The following is a 27,092-nucleotide window of genomic DNA, read 5'->3' on the forward strand; positions in this document are numbered from 1 at the left end:
ATTGTTCTCTGCAGGTTGTACCTCAGGCAGCTGACCGTATCACTGACCATGTGTCCGAGTAACTGACAGGAAATAGCCAATCTCATTGCAAAGCCAATCTTTGCCAGGCAGGAGAGAAGGTTCCTAGGCCTCGACAAGGCAAATGGAGCATCTTTGAGATGGACCTCCTTCACATGAAGAGAGACTGAGTTTGAAGTGTTCAGACCAGAGGAGGGAGGGATGGTACCAACTGCCTGACTATCTGTCTTCCACACAATATTCCCTCTCAGCCAAGTAGGGACGCAGGCTGCAGCATTCATACCCATTTCAAAAACCCTCTGTGTGTAACTGCTGGCCTCCCTGTTGTCCTCAGGATGAGGTTTCCTTCATCAGGCATTTTATCCTTCAGCTTCAGATATTTGGAGACAATGGCTCTCATTGCTGTGGGAGATTGTTCCAGCCCTGCTCTCCTGCTGCCTTCTGGAGAATTCCAATACAGGCTCCACCTTCCATGTTAGTCAGCTCCCCAGGGCTTCCAAAGCAGAGAAGTGTTACCCTCCAACATGGCCTCATCAGGTCTTGCAGGGAGGGATGAGCTCCAGGACCTGGGCTCTCAGGGCTCAGAGGGACATGGAGACAGACTCTTCCAGATCCTGATTCATCCCAAATTCCCAGGACGACTCACCCTTGTTCTCCTCCTGCCCTCTTCCCATGGGCATCAGTCCATGATGAATGGAATCCTACCTTCTTCCTACAGCCAATGGGAAGGGGCCATGTCCAGACTGGCAGGGGCTGCTGCTCACCGCAGGCTGACCCCAGGAGTGGACACCCAGCAGAGGAACCTGCTGGTCAGCTCTGTCCTTCAGGGACTGTGCACCTTCAGCTGGCTGCACCACAGCAGGCCTGACCCTCCTGTGCTGGGCTGGCTCTTGTGTGGAGGAGGGAAGAGAGGAAATGTGCTCCCTGTCCTGCTTGTGTGCTAAGAGTTATGGCAGAGGGGAGGCCTAAGGGGGATCCTGCATGGCAAAAGCCAGAAACCAGGGAATGGTGCTAAAGACCCTGTATAAGGAGGTCCCCTCTGGGCAGACCCAAGCCCAGCACCCCAGGCTGGTGTTGGGAGAATCTGTGCACTGCAGAGCATGGCTTCTAGGCTGCAGATGGAGAGACCCTCACTTGCAGGGCCAGGAGGATGTGCTGTCACTGCTTCTCATTCTTGAAATGACAGCCTGGTAGGCCAGGCAGGAGCTGGCTCCATGAGAGCTCATCTCCTGCATGTTTCAGGAAGAAAGTCTCACCCCAGGACTCCTGTGCAGGAAGAACTCTCAAGGAAGATGGAGAGGCATTCTATGAAGTGAGAGGATACAGTCAGATCACTGAGGAGGAGCACCACTGCTTTTCTTTTGCTCCCTATCCTGTTTTTCAGGCTGTGTTCAGAAGGAGGCAAAGCATGGACTATTCCATTCCACTAATGCAAAGACAGAGCCCTCTGGGGAGGAAAAGGTAACAACAAGTCAAAGAGCAGAAATTGCCATGAAAACTTGAGAAGGGACAAGCCAAGATGCCAGGAGACAAGCTGGGAGGACAAGTGATTTGGGAACTAGAAAAATTAACTCAAAACCAGGGAAGAATACATCCCTGAAAGGCAGATGCATGCAAATACACAGTGGAGAAGAAAGTCACCATGCAAATAAACTCTGAGGGAAGTGGTTAAAATGCTGCTTCGCAAGGACGAGCTTGACCCCCATAAAAGTCCCCAAACCAGAAGACCTGTCTGGCAGTGGGTCACCAGGGGAGGCACATTGACTCTGGGTCTAGATGTGGGACTTAGGGGGACTGAAGAAAGTTGTATTGTGCTCACAGGCAGAGAACTGGGCTTAGGCAGAGCCAGCAGGGAATGAGAGTAGGCTGAGGCAAAGAGACAAAAATGGTGTAAAGAAATAGGTTAAGTAGGAGTTGTGAGGAAAGGTAAGGCTTGGAATTGGGAAGAAAGCAATGGAAGAGGGGAGAAGCATCTCAGCCCTAAAGAGGCCCTGAAGAGCATGGTGGTCATGTTCCCAGCACAGGACACCAAGGGACATTACCTCAAATGGCATCAGAGAAGGATTTCGTTCTGCATGAGATACACATCTGCACTGGGAAGCTGGAGAGGACTGGGACACCAGGAAAGGGAAGGGAGGATATTTGCAGCACAGCACTTCTCCAGTTCCCTGGTACCACCACAGGTCTCTGGTGACAACTGTTTTCTCACAGCTGCCTGTGACACTTCTTCACATCTGCTTGTGTTATTAACTGCATCCCATGGAATGAAGTCAAATTCCTACAAGTGTCAATGCTACAGCAGTGGAAATAGCCTTGCTGAGAGGGACTTTGTACACAAGAATGTTGTGATAGGACAAAGGGAAATGGCTTTAGACTGACATAGGGCAGGTTCTGATTAAATATTAGGGAGGAACAGTGCTTCCTTCCTAATATTTAGGAAGGTGAGGTGGTGAGGCACTGGAACCAGTTGCCCACAGGAGACGTGTCCCACCTCTAATATGTTCAAGACCTGGCTGGATGGGGATATGAGCAACCTGGTCTAGCAGAAGGTGTCCCTGCCCTTGACCTAGGGGCCTTGAAACTAGACTACCCTCTAAAGTCCCTTTTAACCCAAATTATTCCATGATGTGAAGATTATACCCCCACAGCTTAGAGATGGAAAAGGAAAGAGAGATATGCACACAGAATCCAGGACCTTTTTTCGTTAATGTGATATTGTATTTTCTCTGGTCTAAGATTTCAGAATTTGTTCAGCAAAACCAGTACAGCTAGAGAACATTTTGCGTGTGACTCAACAAAAAGCAAACAGCTCTGCTCAAGGAGGCAAAGGACATTGAATCTCTGGATAACTGCCTTCCATTCCTGTGCCTTCCTCCTAGAGAAGTCCATCTCTTTTCTGCCAGAGGCTGCTGGACCCATTCAGAGAGAAGAGAACACAAGAACACAGGACCTGCTTCAAAGAGCCTGAGCCTCCCTGTGTTCCCTGAGCCACCACATGCACTGGGGATGCTGGACAAAGCTCATTGCACTTCCACACACATGCTCCTACCCCACACAGTGAAGATGTGCCAGAGCTCCTGACCCCTCCCAGCAATGTTCCCAGCTCCCTGCTCAGCTCCCAGCTTTACTCAGGACAGGGATATTTCCATCACACAATTACTGCTGCAACTTCACAAATTCGATGATTCTCCAAACTTGAACTGACGTCATTCCAGTTGTTAGGAGGTTGTGTAGGCACATGCATTACAGCGCAATTTTCACCAGTGAAATTATTTGGTTCTCCTTTGCGCCAGAACCTGGGACAGAGACAGGCTTGTTACTCCCCAGTGTCCACTGAAAAGCACTGCTGGAAAAGGTCACAGTGGGATGCAAGACTTGAAGACAAGAGACAGACATTCCCAATGCTGATTCATGGACAGAAGAAGTACTCTTCCTCCCACTCCATATCCCACGGGCACCAGTGACACATGGAAACCTGCCTCCTTCCTACAGCCTTCCAGCACAACAGGGCCCTGCTCCATCCTGCTGGGGGGAACTGATCACCACCACTCACCCCACGCACCTCACTCCCAGCAGAGGCCAGTGTTGGCCTCCAGGGCAAGTGTGTTCTCCAGAAGAAGGCACATCAAGGACAGCCTTGGTGCTCTCTCCCTGTGTCCCATCTCTTGCCATTCATTTCAGCACAGGCCATTTTGTACATACAGGTGCAGTGAATAGAGGTCAGGCCACGCTGGTCATCAGGGTTTTGAAGGGCTCTTGCTGCCAGCAAGTTTTAGTTCTTTCCATGCCTATAGCATTGACTTCCATATCTCAGGTAGTTAATTCATAACATCCAGCACAGATGGGGCCATGTGAAGCTGGTGTCCTACACAGCCCTCTCCTGCTCTATATTTGATCTCTCACAAGGCAGTGGGGTCATAACCCCCTCTCATGCACCAGCTGAACCTCTCACATCTCTCCTACTTTCTTTCCCTACCAGCAGTCACACCAAACACTCTTCTCCCAGAGATACTCACATTGGTGTCCCATTATATGGAGTCTTGTCCACCCACTGCCACTGGCCCACCTTCTCCAAAAACAGACCAATGTAGAAATTGTCTGGTTTAGGTTCTTTAGATTGTCTTATCTGCACAGACAGGAATTCCTGGCAATCAGAGAGAGAGTGCAATGTCCATGAGGGGCAGGACTGAGCACAGAGAGGCATCAGGAGTCCCCGTGGGCTGGGGCTGGTGCTGCAGAGGTGCAGACAGGACCTTCCCCCTCCCCTGCAGGACACTCAGGGGCTCGAGTCCCCTCCAGGGCCAGCACTGTGTCTCTGCCTGCTGGGTCCTTCTCTCAGCCCTGTGCACTTACCTGCTCTGCCTTGCTGTTGATCACCACCAGCTGGGAGCCCATCCCAGTGCAGTTCTGTGAACTCTCAGACCATGACATCGTGTCAGGGGACAGGAAGTAGCAGCTTCCTTGAAACCTTCTCCAGCCCTTTGGGCAGCACATCCAGCCTCTCTCTGTGCAGGGAGAGGCAGAGAGATGAAGGCTACTAACAAGAGAGGGTGATTGCAGAGATCCAGATTTTCCAGGGACAGTGCTCATGTCCTCCTCAGTGACGTTTCCTGACAGAAAGTGCTTGAAAACACAGGGATAGTACAGACATTTCTCCCCATTGCTTTTGACTATGACCAGTGAGGTTTGTGTATCCAAAGCCGTGGCAATCCTTGTAAGGGGATCTCAGGTGTCTCCAAAGTTCTCCTGGGGATGTGGTTTGACTTGCCCTGGTACAGCCTCCTTGAGGCCCTTAGCCCCAGGGAAGAGGGGACATTGTGAGTACTGACCTGTGCCTTGTGGCAGCGCTGAGTCGCACTCCCACTCCGAGAACTGCTGCTGCAGGGCCGAGGGCTGGGCACTGCTGTGGCTGAAGGGAACCACTGCAAAGGGAGAGGAAAGGCAGCAGGATTACCCCTTCCTCCCAGCTCCTCACCCAGCATCTCTGGCCCCTTGACTCTCCTTCCACCATTTCCCCAGCAAGCATTGTCCCAGCTGTCACCTCTCCTGGCCCACACCAGTGGCACAGCTGCCTTCCCAGCCAGAAAGGGACCGTCTTCCAAGTCAGACAGCAGAGGGACCCCTGGAAGCACATCCCACTGGGGACATGCCACACACAGGGCAGGAGTGATCCCTCCCAACCACAGCCACTCTGCCATGCACATACCCACAGCCCAGCTGCCAGTCTACAAAGCAGCCTCTCATTCTCACACTTTGTCTCTTCCTCAGCTACACATCACAGGCATTTGGAGGAGCTACCTCCAGCTGGGCCTGTTCCATCAGCAACACCCAGTCCAGGTGAAGGGAATCACTGACAGCTGGAGCTGCTGAAACCAGGGTGCAGCATAAACCCCTAGGACTTACTAGCTCCAGTTTGTGGGGAATAATGCACTCTTGGTGACAGGCCACAGCCACAATCCCAAGGACTTACTAGTAACTCAAACACACAGGAGGGTGGATTAGGAGCTGATCAGGGTGTGCTGAACAATCCAGATGCCTGGATCCTGATGCTTAACAATCCAGATTCATCATCAGTCATTTAATTTAGAAGTGTTTTTACTTATGAGCAGAACAATCCTAGTGGCTCCAGTGCCTGATTAGTGAATTGCTGTAATGGAAGAAGGCTCAGAGGCAATGGGCAAGGGCAATGCCTGGCTGACCACCCCCATTGCCAATAAAGGTGTCCTTATCCCTACACAAAGATAAAGGATGAGAAGAAATTTGACTTTTAGTTTAGTTCAGCTGAGGGCTTTGACCTGCTGTGGAGCTGTTCATCCCTGTAGGGATCAAGAAGGGTCAGTGTCTTCCTCAGTTAGCCATGAAACTTCTCTTGGCTGAGAGACACTGGTACTGCCTTAGCCTTCCTGGGGAAGCAGGATAGGAAATCATTGGCTCACAGTCCTCTGGAAACACTTCCATCAGAGAAGAGCTGTCCAAGCCCCCAGCTCATGCAGACTGAGAGAGACTTAGAGCAAACTGCTCTGACAGCCTTGCTGCCTCCACAGGCAGTTCATTACACAGCCAGATCTCTTGGATACGAGGTCTGTCTTATGGCCAGAGATTCAAATGGTGGATGAAAAGCTTCAGATATGTTCTCACAAAGAGCCAGGCTGCATGAGAAGGGACCTCTGACCTGTGTTTTGGTGAAGGGCATTTTCCTGCTGGCAGAGGGTCTAGGATATGGGTTTTCCACCTGACCAAAGGAAGTCACCTGAGCCCTTCATCCTGAGGGAATAATACACCTGGAACTCACCAAGGTAGAGGCACAAGGACACAAAGGCAGCTTTGATTAAAAGGGCAAAAATTAGGAAGACCCAGATGTTCAGCCAGGAGCAGCTTCTCTCTTCTGTGGGGGCTGAAAAACACAAAGCAAGAGTGAGCATGCCCCAGGCCAGAGTTAGGAGCAGGATAACCCAGGGGGCTCTGTTCCCCAACAACCTACTACCGGGGACTGGAGAGCCCCACAGGTGCTGGAAGCAGGTCCTGCAGGCTGTCCCTACCAGAGGCTCAGACTCACAGAGTACAATAGCACAGGGGCTGCCATGAGGCTGTTTTTTTATTTCCTTGTTTATCACAAGATGTGCCTGTATTCTGCCCAAACCTCACTCCCCCTTTGTCCTGTCAGACCTCCTTTCTCCTCAACACATCTTCCTTGTTGCCTTCCATTACCCTGTCAGTCACTGAACAGTCTTTCTGGATCTCCCTCCTCTTCCTCTCTCTTTAGAGCTTCTTTCTCTCGCTACCTGGATTTTGCCTCTGTACTGTGAGCTCCTTTCTGCATTGGCACAGTCCCCCAAAGGAGTGACTGCCCAGCTCAGGGTGTGCACAGCCAGACACACAGAGGGATTGTTTCCACATGGCGAAGAGGCACTTGGGAGAGCCCTGGCTGGTTGTCCTTGGAGACACCAGAGAATGGGAGCAGGGACTTGTGCTCAGCAGGATGCAGAGAGCTTTAGCAGGGCAATCACAGAAGGATAGCACCCTTCAGCCCCATAGTTTACAGACACATCACTGAAGGGAATAGCAGAGCATGCTCTGCCTGGACTTCCATTTCCCCTGGCTCTAGGAAAAGGTCATTCTGCCAGCCTGGGCACTGCACACTTCCCCCATCCATTGCTTTGCTCTTGCCCTAAGCCCCATCTCCTGGTAGGAAATCCAGCCACCGCCCCATGCCCCAGATCCATCCCAGCTCTGTCTTTCCCCCAGCTCCTTTGACAGGAGGACAGAAAGGAAGGAAAATATGGGGGTTACCTGCACTTCCAGGACTGATTCTCCCTTGGCCATTCATCTTCTCTACAAGAGGATCACTCTTCTCCAAGGGTCTTTGTTACCAGTGTGGCCAAAACAGCCTTCCTCCTGCACAGGCCACCTCCCACACTGGTGAGGAGCCTTCATAGGTTTTAATCTGGTGGCCTCTAAAAGCCATATCCTGGGTGTACCGCACAGCACATGGTAATTGAGGAACTTCCATCATTGCCGTGCCAGGACATTTCACACAATACTCACTGCAACCCAGAATTTGACCAAGAGAAGGGAAAACAAATGAAGAGGAGGATCTCTGCAGCTCACACAATCTCCCTTTGCGCAGCCTCAGGCAGTTTCTCAGGTCATACATGGCCTTCCCTCTCCGGTGCCTGCTCTCTCCTGCTGAGGGTCCATGTGTGTGGAAATACATGCACAGGCAGATATATTTGGCATTTGCTAGCAAAGGGCTAATCCCACTGAGCACTGCAGATGGGAGCCAAAAATGAGAGGAAAGCATATCTGTGACTGAGTCTCGGCAGTGTCCATGTGCATCCTGAGCACAACAAAGAACTTGCCAACACTGTTTTGAGCTAATTCCATTGGAAGGGAGGCTGGGGCTTTGAGCAAAGGGGTTCAATATGACCTGGCATTGTGGGGCAGAAGGATCGCTAGGCAGTGCCAGAGTCCATGTGCATGACAGATCATGAAGTCTCACTTGGTTGTGACTGCAAAAGCTGCAGGACATATATGGAACTGACTGAGATGTTCCATCAGCTGGTTTCTCCCTGTGGAGAGGGATTCATGGGTGCAGAGACACAGGAATAGGAGAGCTCATAGCAATAGCTCAGGCATTTCAGCTGAAGCATCAGATCAGGGCATGGAACTGCTTACAAGTAAGGACAAGCCTGAGCTCTCTGTAGAAGACATCCTCTGATTCTGTTATCTTGTTTACAACAGGTTGCAGGCAGGATCAGAGCCTGCATTTCTGAACATCTTTATGTAACCAATGTTCACAAGCTCTCACACCACATGGAACCACATTAACAAGACTTGTGCACCCTCCAGTCTCCCATCAGCCGCCCAGGAAGTGCAGCTGCAAGAACACATCCCCTTTGTGGAAGCAGGGGTTCCCCTGGTCCCACACACTTCCCACTGGAGATGTAGGGTTCGTGAGTATCCACACCTCTTCCAGCAGCCTGTGAACCACAGGTGAAAGCACAGGATGTGATATTCACAAGTCCTCTGAACAGAGAGAAACTTAGCTTTCTTAGGATTTCTCCTGAGAGAAGCTGTGAGAGAAGCAGAGAAAAAAGAATCAAAACAATTCTTATCTCATTCGCTGAGCCTGTGTTTGTGCCCATGTGGAATGTGGTATGGAGATTGTTTACCCAAGGTGATTGCTTGATTGGATTCTGGTGAGGGTGTTTTGGATTCATTGACCAGTTGGATCCACGTGTGTGTCGAGACTCTCAGGAGAGAGTCAGGAGTTTTCTAGTTAATTACTTAGTGATAGTTCTTGTTAGTGTAATATAGTCTAATATAGTTATAGTATGGTATATTATAATCAAGTAATTAATTAGCCTTCTGAAATCATTGGAGTCCTACACATCATTCATCCTGAGTTGGGGATCCCAGCACCGATACACAGGGTCACACTGTCACCCTGCAGAACTGTGGGTCTGTGCCAGCTGCACCCCTCAGAGCCACGAGAGAGGGCACCCACAGCATTCAGCTGTCAGGGAGCTTCTTACAGACAGAGGTGGCCAAGTTGCAGAACACCCTGGGCTTGATGGCCACTTCCATCCCACTCCTCTCTCCTCTCTCTTTTTCAATGTTCTTGCTTCATCTAAACATTTTTTCATAATGTTTCTTCTGTGCCTCAGAAGTCTTTCTCTAATGCCCTGGTTACTGTTAAGCTGGTGGTCATGTTCTTCTATAACAGCCATGGTTTGGGGGACAAAGAAACTCACATAGTTGCAGCTATTGAATTCACACAGCTGTTTGCATTCACACTCCTATCTTTATCACTTGCTGCTGTCTGGGCCACTGGAAGAGTGGAGGAGCATCTCAGCCGCAGAGACCACGGTGGTTGTGTTCCCACCACAAGACACCAAGGGACATTAACTCAAATGGCATCAGAGAAGGAGATAGTTCTGCATGAGATACACATCTGCACTGGGAAGCTGGAGAGGACTGGGACACCAGGAAAGGGAAGGGAGGATATTTGCAGCACTGCAATTCTCCAGTTCCCTGATACCCCCACAAGTCTCTGCTGATGACTGATTTTACGGTCAAGCTGGTGGTCATATTCTTCTTTCACAGCAGCGGTTTGGGGCCAATGACCCCTCAAATAGTGGCAGCTATTGAATTCACACAGCTCTTTGCATTCACACTCCTATTTTTATCCCTTGCTGCTGTCCAGGCCATCTGAGCAACATGAAGTGGGATGAGTAAGGCTGGAAAGGGTTCAAAGTACAAAGAACAGCAAGTGTGCTCCTGTTCAGAAAAGAGCTTGGTGAAGGACATTTTCTCTTTCTCAGTGGTTGATGGCAGTCTCTCCATCAACCTGAATCCCCTGAGCAGTCCTGCTATCCAGTTTTCTGGAATTCCAAATTACTTGAAGGGAAAGACTTATCTGCAACAATGACATACTGGCAAGTAGCCTGGAAGGAAATACTAACAAAGCAAAAGGCAGAAAACACAGCAGAAGTGCTAGCAGCAGGGACAACAACAGGAAGAGAGAATTAATCCCAGAGAAAGCTGCTGCAACTGTGCCTGGTGCTTTGCCTTCTCACAGCCTGAAAACCTGCCCCAGAGTGTTATAAATTGAGGCAAATAATTTGTTCAGCCTTTCAAGAGTCAATCAGAAATTTATTGATTATAGCAAGCGATGGCAAGCAAACAGCGTTGGGTGTAGCCGGGGAGTCCCCGCTCCACAAACGGCTCACACTGTTTCCCCCTTCCCACAGTCTTTTTATACTCTTTTTCTTCCGGGCCGCGGTATCTCTGGGTGTACTCTGTGCTTGCGCCCTCTGTTGCTAGGGGGTCTTCTTCTACTTTCTGGTGTTCGTTTGAGGAAGGCTCCTCTCTTCTTCCTTGGCGAAAGTCCACGGCCCTGTAATGGTCTTTTCCATATGCACCTAAGTTCTAATTACACAACCAGCTTAAGTAATCAACATACTAACTAGTTTCTGTCTGGCGGTTTTCTGTTATCTACACAAGGCTTCTCCTTTGATTTTCTGTTATCTACACAAGGCTTCTCCTTTCTGTCTTGATGAACAAAGAGACTTTTCTAACTTATCACAATCGCCCTGAACCCCAGCAGTGTGTGAGGGCAGCTCACAGAGGAAGCTGTCAGGCTCTGCAACTTGTGCTGCACTTTCTAAGCTTTGTTTTCAGCAGTAAAGTACAAACAATTCAGGAGGACACTGGAGGCTCCTTTTCATGGATCTTTGTGAGACAGATTATGGAGGACCCAAGGATGAGATGGGCTCTGCTGGATCTCACACTCCCCAGAGGCAGAACTGTTGGGCATGTAGAGGCTGAGGTCCACTTTGTGTGCAGAGACTCTGACGTGTTGGGATTCAGGATGTTGTCAATCCTTGCAGAGAATGATGAGCTCCAGGACCTGGGCTCTCAGGGCTCAGGGGGACATGGAGACAGACTCTTCCAGATCCTGATTCATCCAAAATCCCCAGGACGACTCACCCTTGTTCTCCTCCTACCCTGTTCCCATGGGCATCAGTCCATGATGAATGGAATCCTGCCTTCTTCCTACAGCCAATGGGAAGGGGCCATGTCCAGACTGGCAGGGGCTGCTGCTCACTGCAGGCTGACCCCAGGAGTGGACACCCAGCAGAGGAACCTGCTGGTCAGCTCTGTCCTTCAGGGACTGTGCACCTTCAGCTGACTGCACCACAGCAGGCCTGACCCTCCTGTGCTGGGCTGGCTCTTGTGTGGAGGAGGGAAGAGAGGAAATGTGCTCCCTGTCCTGCTTGTGTGCTAAGAGTTATGGCAGAAGGGAGGCCTAAGGGGGATCCTGCATGGCAAAAGCCAGAAACACGTGGGAATGGTGCTAGAGACCCCAGACAAAGCAGGCCTTTCTAGCCAGTGGCAAGCCCAGCACCCCAGGCTGGAAGAAGTTGTGAGAAGTTGTGCCACTGCAGGGTGTGGTTTCTAGGTGTAGATGGAGGGCCCCTCACTTGCAGGGCCACATTGTACAGGTGTAAACAGACATTTTCTCTGCCAACAGGATTTCATCCTGCTGCTTACTGTCTGTGCTGATTTGTGTGGATTTTTTGCATATATACTTCCTCTTTCTTCATATGTAGGAAGAAAGTTATGTAGGACCTCCTGTCCCTACATGCTGTGTCTCGCTGCTGCCTTGAGCTGTGCACGTGCACCTGCAGCCACGTGCAGCACCTGCACTGCTGTTCATACAAGTGCTCCCACTGGATTAGGAAGCCAAATCTCCTGGGCACCTTGTCTCCAGAATGAATTCCCCTCTCTCTCTGGGACACAGAGAGAGGAATCACTTCCATAGGTAGGAGAGAGGTGTACAGACAGGAGCTGTACACCCAATTGCATTCCATGTGGGGAGCCAGCACTATTCTGTCGCCCTGATTTTTTAAGATTTTCTAAAGCCTTCTGAGTTTACATTCTTGTAGCAAACTTTCTCACACACTTTCTGTAAATAATTTATTATTTTAGCATTCCTTCACAGAGGCAGAGAAATTTGATGGACTAGTAGTTTGTCCAGTGTCATTGGAGAGGTGGCACTTTCACCCTCCAATCCGCTGTCACCTTTGGAAAATTATAAATGCTGGAGTCAGAAAAATAAACTTGCCTTTTTACCTTGACAATAGCAGTGGCTCACGTCATGCTTTCTCGTGTCCTATAGTGACACTGTTCAGTCAGGGTGGCTTAGGCACTTGGTGTTTCTTGAGGAAAGAGAAGAGAGGACACAGGAGGCAGGAAGTGGGAAGAGATGGAGCAAAGGAAGATCCATGGTGACCAATGGTCTACAGTAGGACACGAAGGCAATTCAATAGGCAGTGATGTTCTGGATGGGATGTCATGTGCAGCAGGAGTCCTGTCTCTTCAGCCTCCTCTGCAGCATGATCTGGCCTGGGCAGGCATGCCATTCCAAACCAGTATTTGGCTTTCCAGAACTGCTGCTGCCTCAGGTGAGCCTGGAATCAGCTCTGAGTCAAGAAGAGGTCTTTTTCCTCCAGGTGGATCTGAAGGCCCAGTGTGGATTGTTTCTCCCATGGCAGCAAGTCCAAATGGAGGACCACAAAGATGAAGGCAATGAGGATAGAGACAGAGGGTTGGAGCACAAGCTAAAAGAATTGGGATTGTTCAGCATAGGAAAGAGGAGATTCCATGTTGGTCTTACAGCAGCCTTCCAGGAAGATTCCAAGATGGCTGGAGAGGGAGTTTTTACAAGGGCATTTAGTGCATAAGGCAAAGGGGAATGGCTTTAAACTGAAAGAGGGCAGGTTTAGAGTAGGTATTGGGAAAAAAATCTTTTCTCTAAGTGTTGTGAGGCACTGGCACACGTTACCCAGAGAAGCTGTGCATAGCCCATCCCTGGAAGTGTTCAAGGCCTGGCTGCATGGGGCTTTGAGCAGACTGGTCTAGTGGAAGGTGTCCCTGCTCAAGACCTTGAAAACTTGATCCTTAAAGGTTCCATACAACCCAAACCATTCCGTGATTCTAGGACTTTATTTCCACAGCTTAGATATGGGGGGAAAAAAGACATACAGAGACAGAGTACAAAGATATTCTTAATTGGTATGATATTGTATTTTCTCTGGTCTAAGATTTCAGAATTTGTTCAGCAAAACCAGTACAGCTAGAGGACATTTTGCGTGTGACTCAACAAAAAGCAAACAGCTCTGCTCAAGGAGGCAAAGGACATTGAATCTCTGGATAACTGCCTTCCATTCCTGTGCCTTCCTCCTAGAGAAGTCCATCTCTTTTCTGCCAGAGGCTGCTGGACCCATTCAGAGAGAAGAGAACACAAGAACACAGGACCTGCTTCAAAGAGCCTGAGGCTCCCTGTGTTCCCTGAGCCACCACATGCACTGGGGATGCTGGACAAAGCTCATTGCACTTCCACACACATGCTCCTACCCCACACAGTGAAGATGTGCCAGAGCTCCTGACCCCTCCCAGCAATGTTCCCAGCTCCCTGCTCAGCTCCCAGCTTTACTCAGGACAGGGATATTTCCATCACACAATTACTGCTGCAACTTCACAAATTCGATGATGCATCATATCTGGTTTGACGTTATTCCAGTTGTAGAGAGCTTTTTCAGGCGCATGCATTACAGTGCAGTTCTCATGGCCTGGACTTGGTTCTCCTTCACGCCAGAACCTGGGACAGAGACAGGCTTGTTACTCCCCAGTGTCCACTGAAAAGCACTGCTGGAAAAGGCCACAGTGGGATGCAAGACTTGAAGACAAGAGACAGACATTCCCAATGCTGATTCATGGACAGAAGAAGTGCTCTTCCTCCCACTCCATATCCCACGGGCACCAGTGACACATGGAAACCTGCCTCCTTCCTACAGCCTTCCAGCACAACAGGGCCCTGCTCCATCCTGCTGGGGGGAACTGATCACCACCACTCACCCCACGCACCTCACTCCCAGCAGAGGCCAGTGTTGGCCTCCAGGGCAAGTGTGTTCTCCAGAAGAAGGCACATCAAGGACAGCCTTGGTGCTCTCTCCCTGTGTCCCATCTCTTGCCATTCATTTCAGCACAGGCCATTTTGTGCATTTAAGTGCTGTGCAGGCCAAGCAAGGCCTGTCAATTATTAAGTGTTCTTGCTGATGGCAAGATGCAGCTTTTCTATGCCTACAGCAATGATTTCTTGTGGTAATCACATATCCTCTGAACAGAGAGAGACATAGCTCTCCTATGGAAGCTGTGAGAAAGCTGTGAGAAAGCTCAGAGAAAGAATTAAAACAATTATTATCTTTCTCTTTGCACCTGTTGTTTATAGATACGATTCTCCAGAGTGTGCTGTTCATAGTTCACCAATAGTGTGAGAAGTTTTCACTTTGAGACCAATCAAGTCTCAGCTTAGTGAGTAGAGTTATAAAAGACATGCTACTTTTTATTAAATGCCTTCTTTCAACTTCTGAAGACTGGAGTCTTTCTTTCCATCCCTGACTCAACAGCGACAATTCCTAGGTCACAGGTAGATAATTCATAACCAAAATCCAGCAGAGATGGGGCCATGTGAACCTGGTGTCCTACACAGCCCTCTCCTGCTCTATCTTTGATCTCTCACAAGGCAGAGGGGTCATAACCCCCTCTCATGCACCAGCTGAACCTCTCACATCTCTCCTACTTTCTTTCCCTACCAGCAGTCACACCAAACACTCTTCTCCCAGAGATACTCACATTGGTGTCCCATTATATGGAGTCTTGTCCACCCACTGCCACTGGCCCACCTTCTCCAAAAACAGACCAATGTAGAAATTATCTCTTCTCATGAGTTGACCTATCTGCACAGACAGGAATTCCTGGCAATCAGAGAGAGAGTGCAATGTCCATGAGGGGCAGGACTGAGCACAGAGAGGCATCAGGAGTCCCCGTGGGCTGGGGCTGGTGCTGCAGAGGTGCAGACAGGACCTTCCCCCTCCCCTGCAGGACACTCAGGGGCTCCGAGTCCCCTCCAGGGCCAGCACTGTGTCTCTGCCTGCTGGGTCCCTCTCTCAGCCCTGTGCACTTACCTGCTCTGCCTTGCTGTTGATCACCACCAGCTGGGAGCCCATCCCAGTGCAGTTCTGTGCACTCTCAGCACAATTCATCTTATCAAGGGACAGGAAATAGCAGCTTCTTTGAAACCTTCTCCAGCCCTTTGGGCAGCACATCCAGCCTCTCTCTGTGCAGGGAGAGGCAGAGAGATGAAGGCTACTAACAAGAGAGGGTGATTGCAGAGATCCAGATTTTCCAGGGACAGTGCTCATGTCCTCCTCAGTGACGTTTCCTGACAGAAAGTGCTTGAAAACACAGGGATAGTACAGACATTTCTCCCCATTGCTTTTGACTATGACCAGTGAGGTTTGTGTATCCAAAGCCGTGGCAATCCTTGTAAGGGGATCTCAGGTGTCTCCAAAGTTCTCCTGGGGATGTGGTTTGACTTGCCCTGGTACAGCCTCCTTGAGGCCCTTAGCCCCAGGGAAGAGGGGACATTGTGAGTACTGACCTGTGCCTTGTGGCAGCGCTGAGTCGCACTCCCACTCCGAGAACTGCTGCTGCAGGGCCGAGGGCTGGGCACTGCTGTGGCTGAAGGGAACCACTGCAAAGGGAGAGGAAAGGCAGCAGGATTACCCCTTCCTCCCAGCTCCTCACCCAGCATCTCTGGCCCCTTGACTCTCCTTCCACCATTTCCCCAGCAAGCATTGTCCCAGCTGTCACCTCTCCTGGCCCACACCAGTGGCACAGCTGCCTTCCCAGCCAGAAAGGGACCGTCTTCCAAGTCAGACAGCAGAGGGACCCCTGGAAGCACATCCCACTGGGGACATGCCACACACAGGGCAGGAGTGATCCCTCCCAACCACAGCCACTCTGCCATGCACATACCCACAGCCCAGCTGCCAGTCTACAAAGCAGCCTCTCATTCTCACACTTTGTCTCTTCCTCAGCTACACATCACAGGCATTTGGAGGAGCTACCTCCAGCTGGGCCTGTTCCATCAGCAACACCCAGTCCAGGTGAAGGGAATCACTGACAGCTGGAGCTGCTGAAACCAGGGTGCAGCATAAACCCCTAGGACTTACTAGCTCCAGTTTGTGGGGAATAATGCACTCTTGGTGACAGGCCACAGCCACAATCCCAAGGACTTGCTAGTAACTCAAACACACAGGAGGGTGGATTAGGAGCTGATCAGGGTGTGCTGAACAATCCAGATGCCTGGATCCTGATGCTTAACAATCCAGATTCATCATCAGTCATTTAATTTAGAAGTGTTTTTACTTATGAGCAGAACAATCCTAGTGGCTCCAGTGCCTGATTAGTGAATTGCTGTAATGGAAGAAGGCTCAGAGGCAATGGGCAAGGGCAATGCCTGGCTGACCACCCCCATTGCCAATAAAGGTGTCCTTATCCCTACACAAAGATAAAGGATGAGAAGAAATTTGACTTTTAGTTTTGTTCAGCTGTGGGAATTGAGCAGCTGTGGAAGTGTTTGTTCCCTCAGAGATGAAAAAGAGGGCAGCGTCTTCCTCAGTTAGCCAAACCAGCACAGGATGAGTGGGTACCTAAGTCCAAAATAGTGTAAGAAACGGAATGGCTAACAAAAACATACCTGAAGAAAGCAATGGGCCTGAGCTGGGTTTAACTCCCCTACTTTGTCTTGGTACTTGGGGGCATTCAATGTCTTGATGTGGAACATACTGCAGAACTATGTCCTGTTTGGGCCCCTCATAACGAGAAGGATATTGAAGTGTTGGAGCATGTCCAGAGAAGGGCAATGGAACTGCAGATGGGTCTGGAGCACAAGTCCTATGAGGAGCAGCTAAAGGAGCTGGTGGTATTTATCCTGAAGAAAAGGAGGCTTATGGTTGACCTTATTGCTCTCTACCCCTCCCTGAAAGGACGTTGTAGCCAGGTGGGGGTCAGCCTTTTCTCCCAGATAACAACCAACAGGACAAGAGGAAATGGTCTGAAGTTGTGCCAGGAAAGATTTAGATTGGATATTAGTAAAAGCTTCTTCACTGAAAGGTGGACAAGCATTGGAAGAGGCTGCCCAGAGAAGTGGTGGAGTCACCATTCCCAGTAGTGGTCAGAAGACAAGTAGATGTGGCACCTGGATACATGGTTTAGTGGTGGGCTACATGGCAGTGGTTGGTTAGTGGTTTAACTACATGACCTGAGCTGTCTTTTCCAACATTAATGATTCTATGATTCCATGCTTGTATGACCAGCAATTAAAATCATATTTGTATTGTGATCCACCTGTGCATTGCAGTGGCCGCTCTCTGCTACATGCAATTTGTACTGTTTTTTCACTTAAATGCTGTATTGCTATGCTAAACCAAAATCTTGCGTAGCGTCAATTAACTTGGGTAAGTAAAATTTCACTAAAAATTAAACCTTCCATGTGTCTCAGAAGGTATCAGATGCTAACATCCCAGCCTAAAACTCCCCAACCATTCGCCTGAGTACCATGAAAGGTTATATATTTGGGAACAAAGGAATACAAATGTCTGGGACTCAGATGCTAAGGGTAGCAAAAGGAAAGGCAGTGATTTATCGTAATAAGATGCCTCTTCCAGAATCCAGCATGGTTATTGACAACTTGTGCAAACATACCATGAATTATCTTAATAGAAAATGAGAATGAAACAGTCATCACAATCTTCACAAACAGCATGTCCAGGTATAACCGCTAATGAATTATTCTGCAATCAACCCTAAAAAGTTGTGAGAATATTAATTAACTGCAGTATTAATTAAGTGCACTATGCAGTTAATTCTGGAGATGCCAGGACTGTGAGAAGCCATTTTTTCCACTAGGACACAAAGCATATCCAAGTACCTTAGAGAGCCTAAGCGCAGATTTAGCTGCCTGTATAGACACTTGTGCTTCTGTCTCCACTTTTCCCCATCTGTCAAAGGTAACTGAGTTCTTCTTGTGGGGAATGAAGGTAGAGAATTGTTCCACAGCTCCAAAAAGGCCATGCAAGATTGGAATGTGCAATCTGGGCACACTGACGAGGCCTCAGGGTAAACAGTGGAAGATTTGGGGGATGTATGCAGACATATACAAAGTCAGGGCAGGAAAACCTGAGACCTTACACAAAGCCCAGACAGCCATGAAGCATGGTTTCTCTACTTTTCTCCCAGCACTCCCCCCAGACCTCTCCCTTGTAATCTCCTTGCACATACTCACCAAGGAGGACAACAACAAGGGCAATGCACACCAAGAGAAGCAGCAGTGAGATCAACCATGGCAGCCACAGTGGGTACTTCTGGGGATGTTGCTCAGACTTCTTTTTCTTGGGAAGTCCTAAAAGTGACAGAAACACATCAAACAAAACACTACAGTCAACTATGGGTCTGTCAGTCCACAGTCCATATTACCAAGGATGTACTACTCAAGGGAGGGCTCCTCAAAAGAAAAAAAAAAATCATTTCTGACATGGAAGTTACAAGGTTTGGGAGAAGAGCAGACTGGGGCAGAGCAGGGAATGTCTGTGGTTTCTGAAGAAAAGTCAAATTCAGTAAGTGTGTTCACTACCCAGCCAGTGAGCCAACAATGGTAATTGTTGGTGTTTGGGGGTGAGCCTTCACAGGGCCTCAAAAACTACAGTGAAACAATGTCTTTCTAGATTGAGCCCAAAGTGGCTAAATGCAACATTGCTCAAACCATGATACTTAAGACATACAAGGGAAGATTTCATGTTGACTTATTCCCAGAAAGCTTTTTCTGCCTCCTTCAGTACCCTTAGCTTTTTGAACTCTCTGTGCAGAAGATTGGTGTAATCTGAGTGAGGATGGGAGACAAAAAATGTGCAAGGCTATGATGGCACATCATCATTGGGAGATTGAAAGATATATTTTTCCTCCCATCTCTGTTTTCCAAGTCAGGATTCAAAGATTTGTTGTAATAAAACTAGGTTGTGCTAGGCTGGATATCTAGGGAGAAGAGAGGGCTGTGTCCAGCAGCCTGAATAAAGTACTCAGATTAAGATTTGCCAGGACGTCACTTTTGTCTAGAGGGATATTGCCAGTACTGAGGAGGTTTGGGAGCAGGCAGGAGAGTGGGTTACAGGGAAGGAGAAGCAAACACGCGTTAGGGGATTGTTCTAGCTTGTGGCAGGTACACAAGCCAGGGCAAATAGGAGGGTAAAGAGACAGCAGCACTCACTGCAGGACAGGAGTAAAGAAACTTTGGGAGAGACTACTATTAAAGATTAGATTTAGAGAGCTTTCATTCATTGTTCAGCATGAAGCTCCCAGGTCTGTCAGCAGCCAAGTGTGCCTGCCAGACATGCCTAGTAAGCAAGACTGTAAGAAACCTGCTCTTTGTGGAAGCCTTCTGACTACTTCCCAAAGGCTTGGGAGAGACTGCTACAGCAGGGGAAAAGGCATCATTTTTCATCATCTGGAGATAAAACATGTGTGGACAGACAAGGTCCAGGTTTCCCCAGTCAAATAATGTTTTTCTAGCCAGAGCTTTTGCCTTAGTGAAAACAAGGAGCCCCCTCAAGATCTGGAGTTCAGAAATAGCTCTAACAAATCTAACTGGTTTTTCTTTGATACATCCAGAGATTGTTTAACCTGTGCCCAGTCAGACCTGAACATCCCACACTCACACCCAGGTGGCACAGGGAGCACTGCATGCTGTGCACCTCAGCAACACAACTGAAGTGCAGTAATCTTGTGCACACTCAGTGGGTTGAACTCCCTGCAAAATGCTTTCCACAGCTGGTCTGTGCTCTGTAACATGTCCAGCATGATCACAACACAATAGACTTGATGTCTTTGGAATAATCATTTGGAACACAAGGGGGAACTTCCACCACCCCCACCTCACCACAGTGGAAATGTTAACTACATCCAGAACCAACTAATCTTGGTGCACTGAAAACAGTGAGCTTTCAAGACGGACAGGACTATATACACTATTTATTTCCATGACTCATGCCTCCGAGCAAGCAAGGAATAACCTGGAGGTGATACCTACTCTGTTTGGGATAGTAAAACTGAGATAAAGCTGTAAATAGGCAAGCTATTATATATCCTTAGGCAGCAGTAATTATTTATTTAATTTTTCAAAATTATTATTCATTGATTTATGCACACTTACTTTTCCTACCCTGGAACCTGCTGTTGTGTAGGGTCCTGCATGTCAGGCAGAAGCAGTGAGCCATACACAGAACACCTCTATGGGTTCCTACTTGTGGAATAATGACTACAGAGTACCTATTAACCAGAATATGCCTTAAATTTGCACGAAGTCTAGTAAAACAACAACTTTACCACTGCAATTTTTAATAGGAAAAAAACTTTGTTTGTTTGGTGTGTTAAATGTTTTTAGGAGTCACAGACATCAGTTACAGATTTGGATCTCCCTCCAGATCTTAAATAATTCTTCTTCTGTATATTTCAGAGTGTTTAAGTTTTTGGTCTCTCTTCTCCAAGGACCATTTCCCAATCAGCCATGGACAATGGGGCTGTGTTTCTGCAGCCAGTACCACTTCTCATGAAGCTGCAGAGTACAACTGACTGCTCTACTATAAGCAGGCATGTAGATTCTCCTACCCTCTCCACAAGCAGCAATCTGTAGTCTCACTCAGAGGCAAGAGCAGCCAGGACTTGGGCTTATTTGCTGCTTTGGGAGCCCCTCCACCTTTGTGACAGATCAGATTGTTTGTAATAAACCACAGCCTCTACTGTTGATACTCAGCATGGTCCAAAAATGACTCTTTTAAGACTACATAACATGTAGGGTACTGAGGGAGCCCAAACAGGTTCCTTAATGAATGTTTGTGCTCCCGGTAGTCATTCCTGTTCATGTTGCAACTCTCATTCACCTTTCCTCTTGGAGACGTTCCTCAAGACTCTTGTTTCAAAACTCTTTTAGTCTCCTGATCATTTAGCTCCTTTTTCTCAACAATCCATCAGGATCAGGTAGGAACCAAAGTCATAGAAGGAAAAATCTTCATTCCCTCTACTTCAGCCCTGCTCCCTCCAGCTCCCTTTCTCCCAAATAACCCGTTCATTCCTTACCTTTGACCACTGGAGCCGGCAATTCATTTTTGAACTTCACCTCAGCATAGGTGATTTCTGATGCCATTTAATCACAGTGTGACCCTGTCCTCAGTTTTGCCACATAAAAGGTGGTCCTTCTAGCTCCTTGTTTCCAGAGGGTGACACGAATAGGTTACTGAGCCTTTCCCATCTGTTCATTCACCCTCTACCCATCAATGAAGGCTGTGCTGAACACTGGAAGCACTGGTGATAACGCAAGAATTCCTGGGAGCTCAGAAATGCCCCAAAGAGATCTTCAGTTTCTCAGACCAGGAAATCAGCCCTGGCACCATGGAAGATTTTGAGACATAAAAGAAAAATGAGAACCTAACAACTGAAAAGGAAGTTGCACTGCTTCCCCATATCAGATTCTCAGCTGATAGGCTTCCTTTTCAAGACATTTATAGTTTTTTTCCCTCTTTTTAATTTTCTTACTTAATTATCTCCCCATATTTTCACACGTTTCTTTGTCTGTTAGTAATTCTACCATTACTCTCACATTTGCAGCTATCACAGGTCCTAGCCCAGTTTAACCTGCAGTCCAGAACAAAATGCATTCTGCCCTGTTTGGCCCTTGTGGTTAAGCTGCATTTGCTTAATGCATAGCTTGCATGTTGCAGCTATGTCTCGTTCTTCAAAGTCAGCTCCAGCTGGAAGCTAGCACTAGAAAAAATCTCAGACTAGGAAATGTTCCTGTAGAAGTGAGACTGGGGAGTTGCAGCCTTAGACAGAGCAATAAAAATAATCAGAATATTGATATATCCATGAAGAAACAGAAGGATCAGGCTGGAGTCAGAGAGGAGAACAAGCAAAGTGGAATTTTTAAAAACATATGTTGATGGTCTGAGAGATTATTGGGAAGAGTACACACAGAAACTTTTCTATTAAAACCTGATTCACAGCCTGTGAAGTTCAGAGCAGTGCTTGCTTCAGGCTCCATTTCAGAGGCTGAAAAGGGATGGTTTACATTTTTCTGCTACTTTTCCAACACTGTCATTTATCTCCCTTATCTGCTTTCTAGTAAAAACCTCTGATACCACCTTGAGCAAAATGTGCTTAGTCTGATTTCAAGCTGGAGCAGATCTTGAAAGGAGACAAGGGAAATAGCTGCTGAGATACATTCTAAATCAGAAAGACTTCTGAGAACAGACGCCAATAAGTCAGGCAGGGTGAGGAGGGTTTAGTCAGCAGATAGGACTAAGGTTTGGGTTGGAAGGGACCTTCAAAGACTATCTTCTCCAGCTCACCTGTCATGGGCAAGGACATCTTTTATTACATCAGGCTGCTCAAAGCCCCTTCCAACCTGGCCCTAAACATTTTCAGTTAAGGGGAATCTGCAACTTCTCAGGGCAATCTGTTTCAGTGCCTCAGCACCCTCATTGTAAAGAATTTCTTCCTTATATCTGATCTAGATCTGGCTTTTTCAGTTTAAACCTATGACCCCTTATCCTACCACTACAGGTTCCATCAAAAGGCCTCTCTCCATCTTTCTTATAAGCCCCCTGTAAGTACTGAAAAGCCACAAGAAGGTCTCCAAAACGACCAGAAAGAAGAAGCTAGTTAGTTTGGCTAGCTGGAATTCCCTTAAGGCAGAGCAGAATGAGATGATCACAGGACATCCAGAGAGCACAGAGGGTAACCAGAGCAGAGTTGGAGCTGAGCTAAGGCAGTAAAAGGAAGAACCTGAACCAGACAACAGAGAAGAACAACGTGGCAGAAGGTAAATGGAAGCTGAACATAGTTTATGGAGAACTGCCCCTAAGCAGAGTGAGGCAGTAACTGGATGTCTTTACCAAGGATTCTCTTTGTGTCTTGTGTATCCTGAGCTAACTTTACTTCTCCTTTATGTATTGTGTGCAAAGAGGATGACTTTCACCCAAGAATAAGAACACCTACAGGAGAGAAATCTGGTCCCTCAAGCAAGCATGCTGCCTGCTTCTCTTTTCCAGTCTTTCAGCACTATCCTTTGTCTTCAGTCTTGGCCCTCTCACTGAAATTAAGCCTCCCTAAATCTCTGCTGAAATCTAGTTAAGCTCTCAAATTTCTTGTTGAGAATTCAGAGCAATCTGCATGCTTCCCCCTGTCCCCACCCAACCAAGCCTCAGGAAACCAAGTCTTATGGGAAAAAGGCTTACTTCCTTGCAGGGTTTCAAGATTTCCACTGTGAAGAAAGAGGAAACACAATCAGCAGACAGAGAAGGAAGCTACAGAGCAGATTCATGAGCTTTTTCCACTGAAACACATCTCCAAACACAGCCGAGGCAGTTCAAATGCAAATTCAGGCTCTAGCTGTTTTTTTTTTTATTAGATTACATTAGACTGCACTTAAATATCAGTAGACAGTTCAATTCTTCTTTTTCAGCCATCAGAGTTGTTGCTTGTTATCAAAATTCAACCCTGAATCATACTTCCACGGGATGCAGTGCTGAGCCAACGTGTAACAACAATCACGTGATATTCCTGAGGGAAAAATTTGTCATTTGAATTTCATATACACTGAAGGCATGTAAATGAGTGAGAGATAGAAACAACTGGACCCTGCAGTTAGTTGTGGTGCTGAAAAAATAATAATAAAAAAAATTTTGCTTAAAACCCCCCAAAACTCATGCTTTGCTTCCTTGCATTCTTACTGCTCTTCCTCAGTAACTCCATTCCCCCTCTTCCTGTGTTCTGCTCACTCCCTTGTCCTCCCACAACACCTGTGTTTCCCCACAGATCTCTTTCAGCTCAGCCCTACCGCACATTGCCAGATGCCTCCCATTCTCTCAGCTCCCATGTGCCTCACAAGCTCCAGCTCCTTTGTGGGACTCTCAGAGTTCTGCTTTCCCTCAGAAAAGCAGCTGGTTGCTCTGTAAGATCCATGGGCACCCTTTCTCCCTGACCCAAAGAGAAGGCAGCAGAGGCACTAATGCTATTTCTCCTCTACCTGTCAGCGAGGTTTGAATAAGGTGATACCTGCAAGCCTTTCACCCCACAGCCAGCATCCCCCAATTTAGCAAGCAGGTCCATGTGAGCAGATGAAACTGTGCCATTGCACATGCCTTACTTCTTTTGAAAATCCAGCTGAACATGAGGAATCAAATTCAAATTTATAGGCAAAGAGTAGGACTGGAATCCTAAAGCTGTGACCCCACACATTCCAAAAGAAATCCCATTTTTAAATTGACCACAGCTGTGGTGGAAGCTGCAGGGAAGGGACACACTTCTTACAAGCCAGTTTGAATACAGAGGGGCAGCTGAGAGAATTGAGCCGAAGGCTGTGAGTCATCACAAGTGACATGGAGTTTACACAGGGACATCACATTTGCCACCCAAATACCTAGACCCTCTTTAGAAGATTTGACAAAAGGCAAAATGAAGCTGACATGGCGAAAATAATTTCCCAAAGGGATTATCAAAATGCATTTTTCAACAAGCTGACCTTGCAGCCAAATGAGGAAAATTGAAATGAGCATGACCTCCAGTAAGTGCAAAACCATAACAAAGCAAAGGTGTCAGAACTTCCTCGAATCCTTTATATTTGATATACTGAAGAGGAGGGTATAAAATAAGCAGTCAGAGAGAACAAGCACATCAAAACAAAGCTAAATTAATTATTTGTCACAATGGAATAAATTGGTGAAATTCACACACAAGAACCCTGGTTTGTGGAGAACTAAACCAAAGGATCTGTCCAAAATAAAAGTGATTGTGCAAAATGTATGGAATTAGCAGGCCTGGGCAAGATGGTTCCAGGGATTCTCAGGAAACTCAAAGGTGAAAGAGTTGCTAATAGCAATGGGTCATCTTTTGCCTTAAACTATCTTTTAATCAGCAAATCCCACACTGGCAGGGAACATATCAAAGAAGGAGAAGGGGAGAAGTCTCAGGGAGACTTAGGAAGTTAAAGATTTGACATCTCTAGTGGTCAGGTTAATATAACACAAGAATTAATAGATGGACATGTGTATAAGTATGATGTACTTTGGGGAGTGTCAGTATAACTCTTGTAACGAAATCCTACCTCTTGTGGGTCTTTGCCTACAGTCCTGGCATCACCTACTCTTATGGCACTTGTAGTTAGCACAGACTTCCAAGTCACTTAGATAAAAACCTAAACCAAATCCAGGCTTTATATCCCTGGACCTGGGTGAGAAGAGCATCAGAAGTGAATATATGCCACCTTCTTGGTCTTCTCTCTCCACATTACCTTGCTTCTTTTCAGGGATTAAGGCTATGGAGCAGAGCAGCCAAGGGAAGAGTTAAAAAGGCACTGGAACACAGAGAATGGGGACCCAAGGCCTGACATTGAGCAGTTAATAAGGGATATCAGATAACAAATCAAAGAGATTCAGGCAGCCCAGAGCTGCTTGAGAGCTCCTGAAGGATTTGGCTGGTTAGAGAGAATCTAGCAATAGGTGATCCCATTGTGTACCTTGCTGCATGGAACTGGTTAGGGAAGGGAGGGGAGGGGTAGGATGCTCCAGTTCATACTGCTCCAGGGGACAGTGTGGGAGCACAGCAGCCTCTTGGGATCTGAGAGAAAGGCACCCTATGCCCTTCTCAGCAAAGGCTGACACTGGCCAGAGCTGCAGGAAGAAGAGAACTCTTCTGGAATGACAGAAAGTGAACCAGGGTTCCATACAGATTGCTAAGAGATAAAGCAAAAAAATGGCTTCTATGGATCTGTGAAAGAACAGGAAAAATACATTTGAGCATCCGGGGTGAAGAGGAAACAGGGAAGTACTTAATGGACAGCGGGAAAGGGGAGTGAGAGCAATGAGTGGGATGGATTAAACAAAAAGTAGCATTGTAAAGCCACACAAGTTTTTGGCAGGTGGCAGCACTTCACCACAGGCAGACCTGAGTCGGCAGAAAGACACGGAATCCTGAGCAGAACCACCCAGCGTGACACGAATACACTGCCAGAGATCAGCAGCTCCCCAAAACACTATGGTTATAGTACCATGCAGGACACAGGGGAACAAAAGAAATGTAGGAGAGATAAAAAGAAATGTTCCTTCCCAAAACAGCTTGTGCATTTCTCCTCTGGCCACATCCCTGCCAAGTTTTAGTAAGTGCTGAGGGTTCCAAGCAGAAGAGATCATGTCCCAAAGTTACCTGAGCTGAGGGAGCTCAAACTCAGTGTGAACTGCAAAGGGAAAGTCATGTGCTCACTCTAGTGTGATGACAGGTTACCAAAATTCCTCAGGTGTAAGGGAAGGAATAAGAGAAGGAAGGACATGATCCAGAGAATTTTCAAAGAGACAAGAAGCCTCAACCTGCCTCTTTACATGTAGCATTAATAGAGGATTTTCTTCAGAAGAGCAAATATATGTTTTATTTATTTATTTCCCCCGATTAACAGATTACCAAATCAAAGCCAACAGAGGGCACATTCAGATGCAGTTACCTCAGAGCTTTGTTTTATGCCATTAATGGGAACATTGCAACTTTGTATCCTTCCTCTTTTGGATCTGAGTCACAAGTCTCAAGGCTATGTTGGAGATCAGAACCAGATACTGCAATTGCTTGCCACAGCACCATATCTGGCTTCAAACCTGGGCTAGATCTAAATCCTGGTCAGACCCCAGTGGCCTGTTTTCAGAGGTGGGGCTGCAGAGTTTATCTTCTTAGAGTGGGCATATGGAATTCACACACACAAGTTGTGGCCACATAACACCTCTCCACAGAAGCAATTCTTCATGCTTCATTTCCAGTTCGAAGGATCACACAGAGATCTTCAGTGCCTTGAATTCTGTTTGGCTACTCTCTGCCCAGTGAGGTGAATGCACATGATCTCCCTCTCTTGAAGGGGGAATAGGGGGAGTGGAAAGAAAAGCAAAAAAAAAGGAAAACAGTGGAAAACAACCACAGTCACCAAGCAAGTATCGGGCTGTCACATAAGTTCACCCAGAGTCATGCTGTAAGCTTTGGGCCACTCTTATTGGAACTTAAACTGTTTCCCTCCACATCCTCTGCATGCATGTAAGTGGAATGCAATAAAAAAACATTCTCATAGGGAGGTTCTGGGG

The 27,092-nt window shown here is 47.6% G+C and overlaps 2 protein-coding genes across 2 annotated transcripts; both read right to left on the reverse strand.

Annotated features, from left to right (window-relative positions):
• Positions 1-2,733: 2,733 nt before the first annotated feature.
• LOC128803714 (C-type lectin domain family 4 member E-like) lies at positions 2,734-7,345 on the reverse strand. Its single transcript, XM_053970935.1, has 6 exons — positions 7,309-7,345; positions 6,311-6,412; positions 4,848-4,940; positions 4,372-4,523; positions 4,035-4,162; positions 2,734-3,314 (listed from the first exon to the last, which is right to left on the reverse strand). The coding sequence occupies exons 1-6, from the start codon at positions 7,343-7,345 to the stop codon at positions 3,167-3,169; spliced, it is 660 nt and encodes a 219-aa protein (XP_053826910.1). The 3' UTR covers positions 2,734-3,166.
• Positions 7,346-13,369: 6,024 nt separating this feature from the next.
• Positions 13,370-21,415, reverse strand: LOC128803502 (C-type lectin domain family 4 member A-like). The gene is made up of 6 exons (XM_053970548.1): positions 21,058-21,415; positions 18,215-18,331; positions 15,527-15,619; positions 15,051-15,202; positions 14,719-14,840; positions 13,370-13,684 (listed from the first exon to the last, which is right to left on the reverse strand). Exons 1-6 carry the CDS (start codon positions 21,122-21,124, stop codon positions 13,540-13,542), a joined length of 696 nt encoding a protein of 231 aa, XP_053826523.1. The 5' UTR covers positions 21,125-21,415; the 3' UTR covers positions 13,370-13,539.
• Positions 21,416-27,092: the final 5,677 nt, after the last annotated feature.

This window comes from Vidua macroura, chromosome 2, assembly GCF_024509145.1.
Source record: "Vidua macroura isolate BioBank_ID:100142 chromosome 2, ASM2450914v1, whole genome shotgun sequence".
NCBI lineage: Eukaryota > Metazoa > Chordata > Aves > Passeriformes > Viduidae > Vidua > Vidua macroura.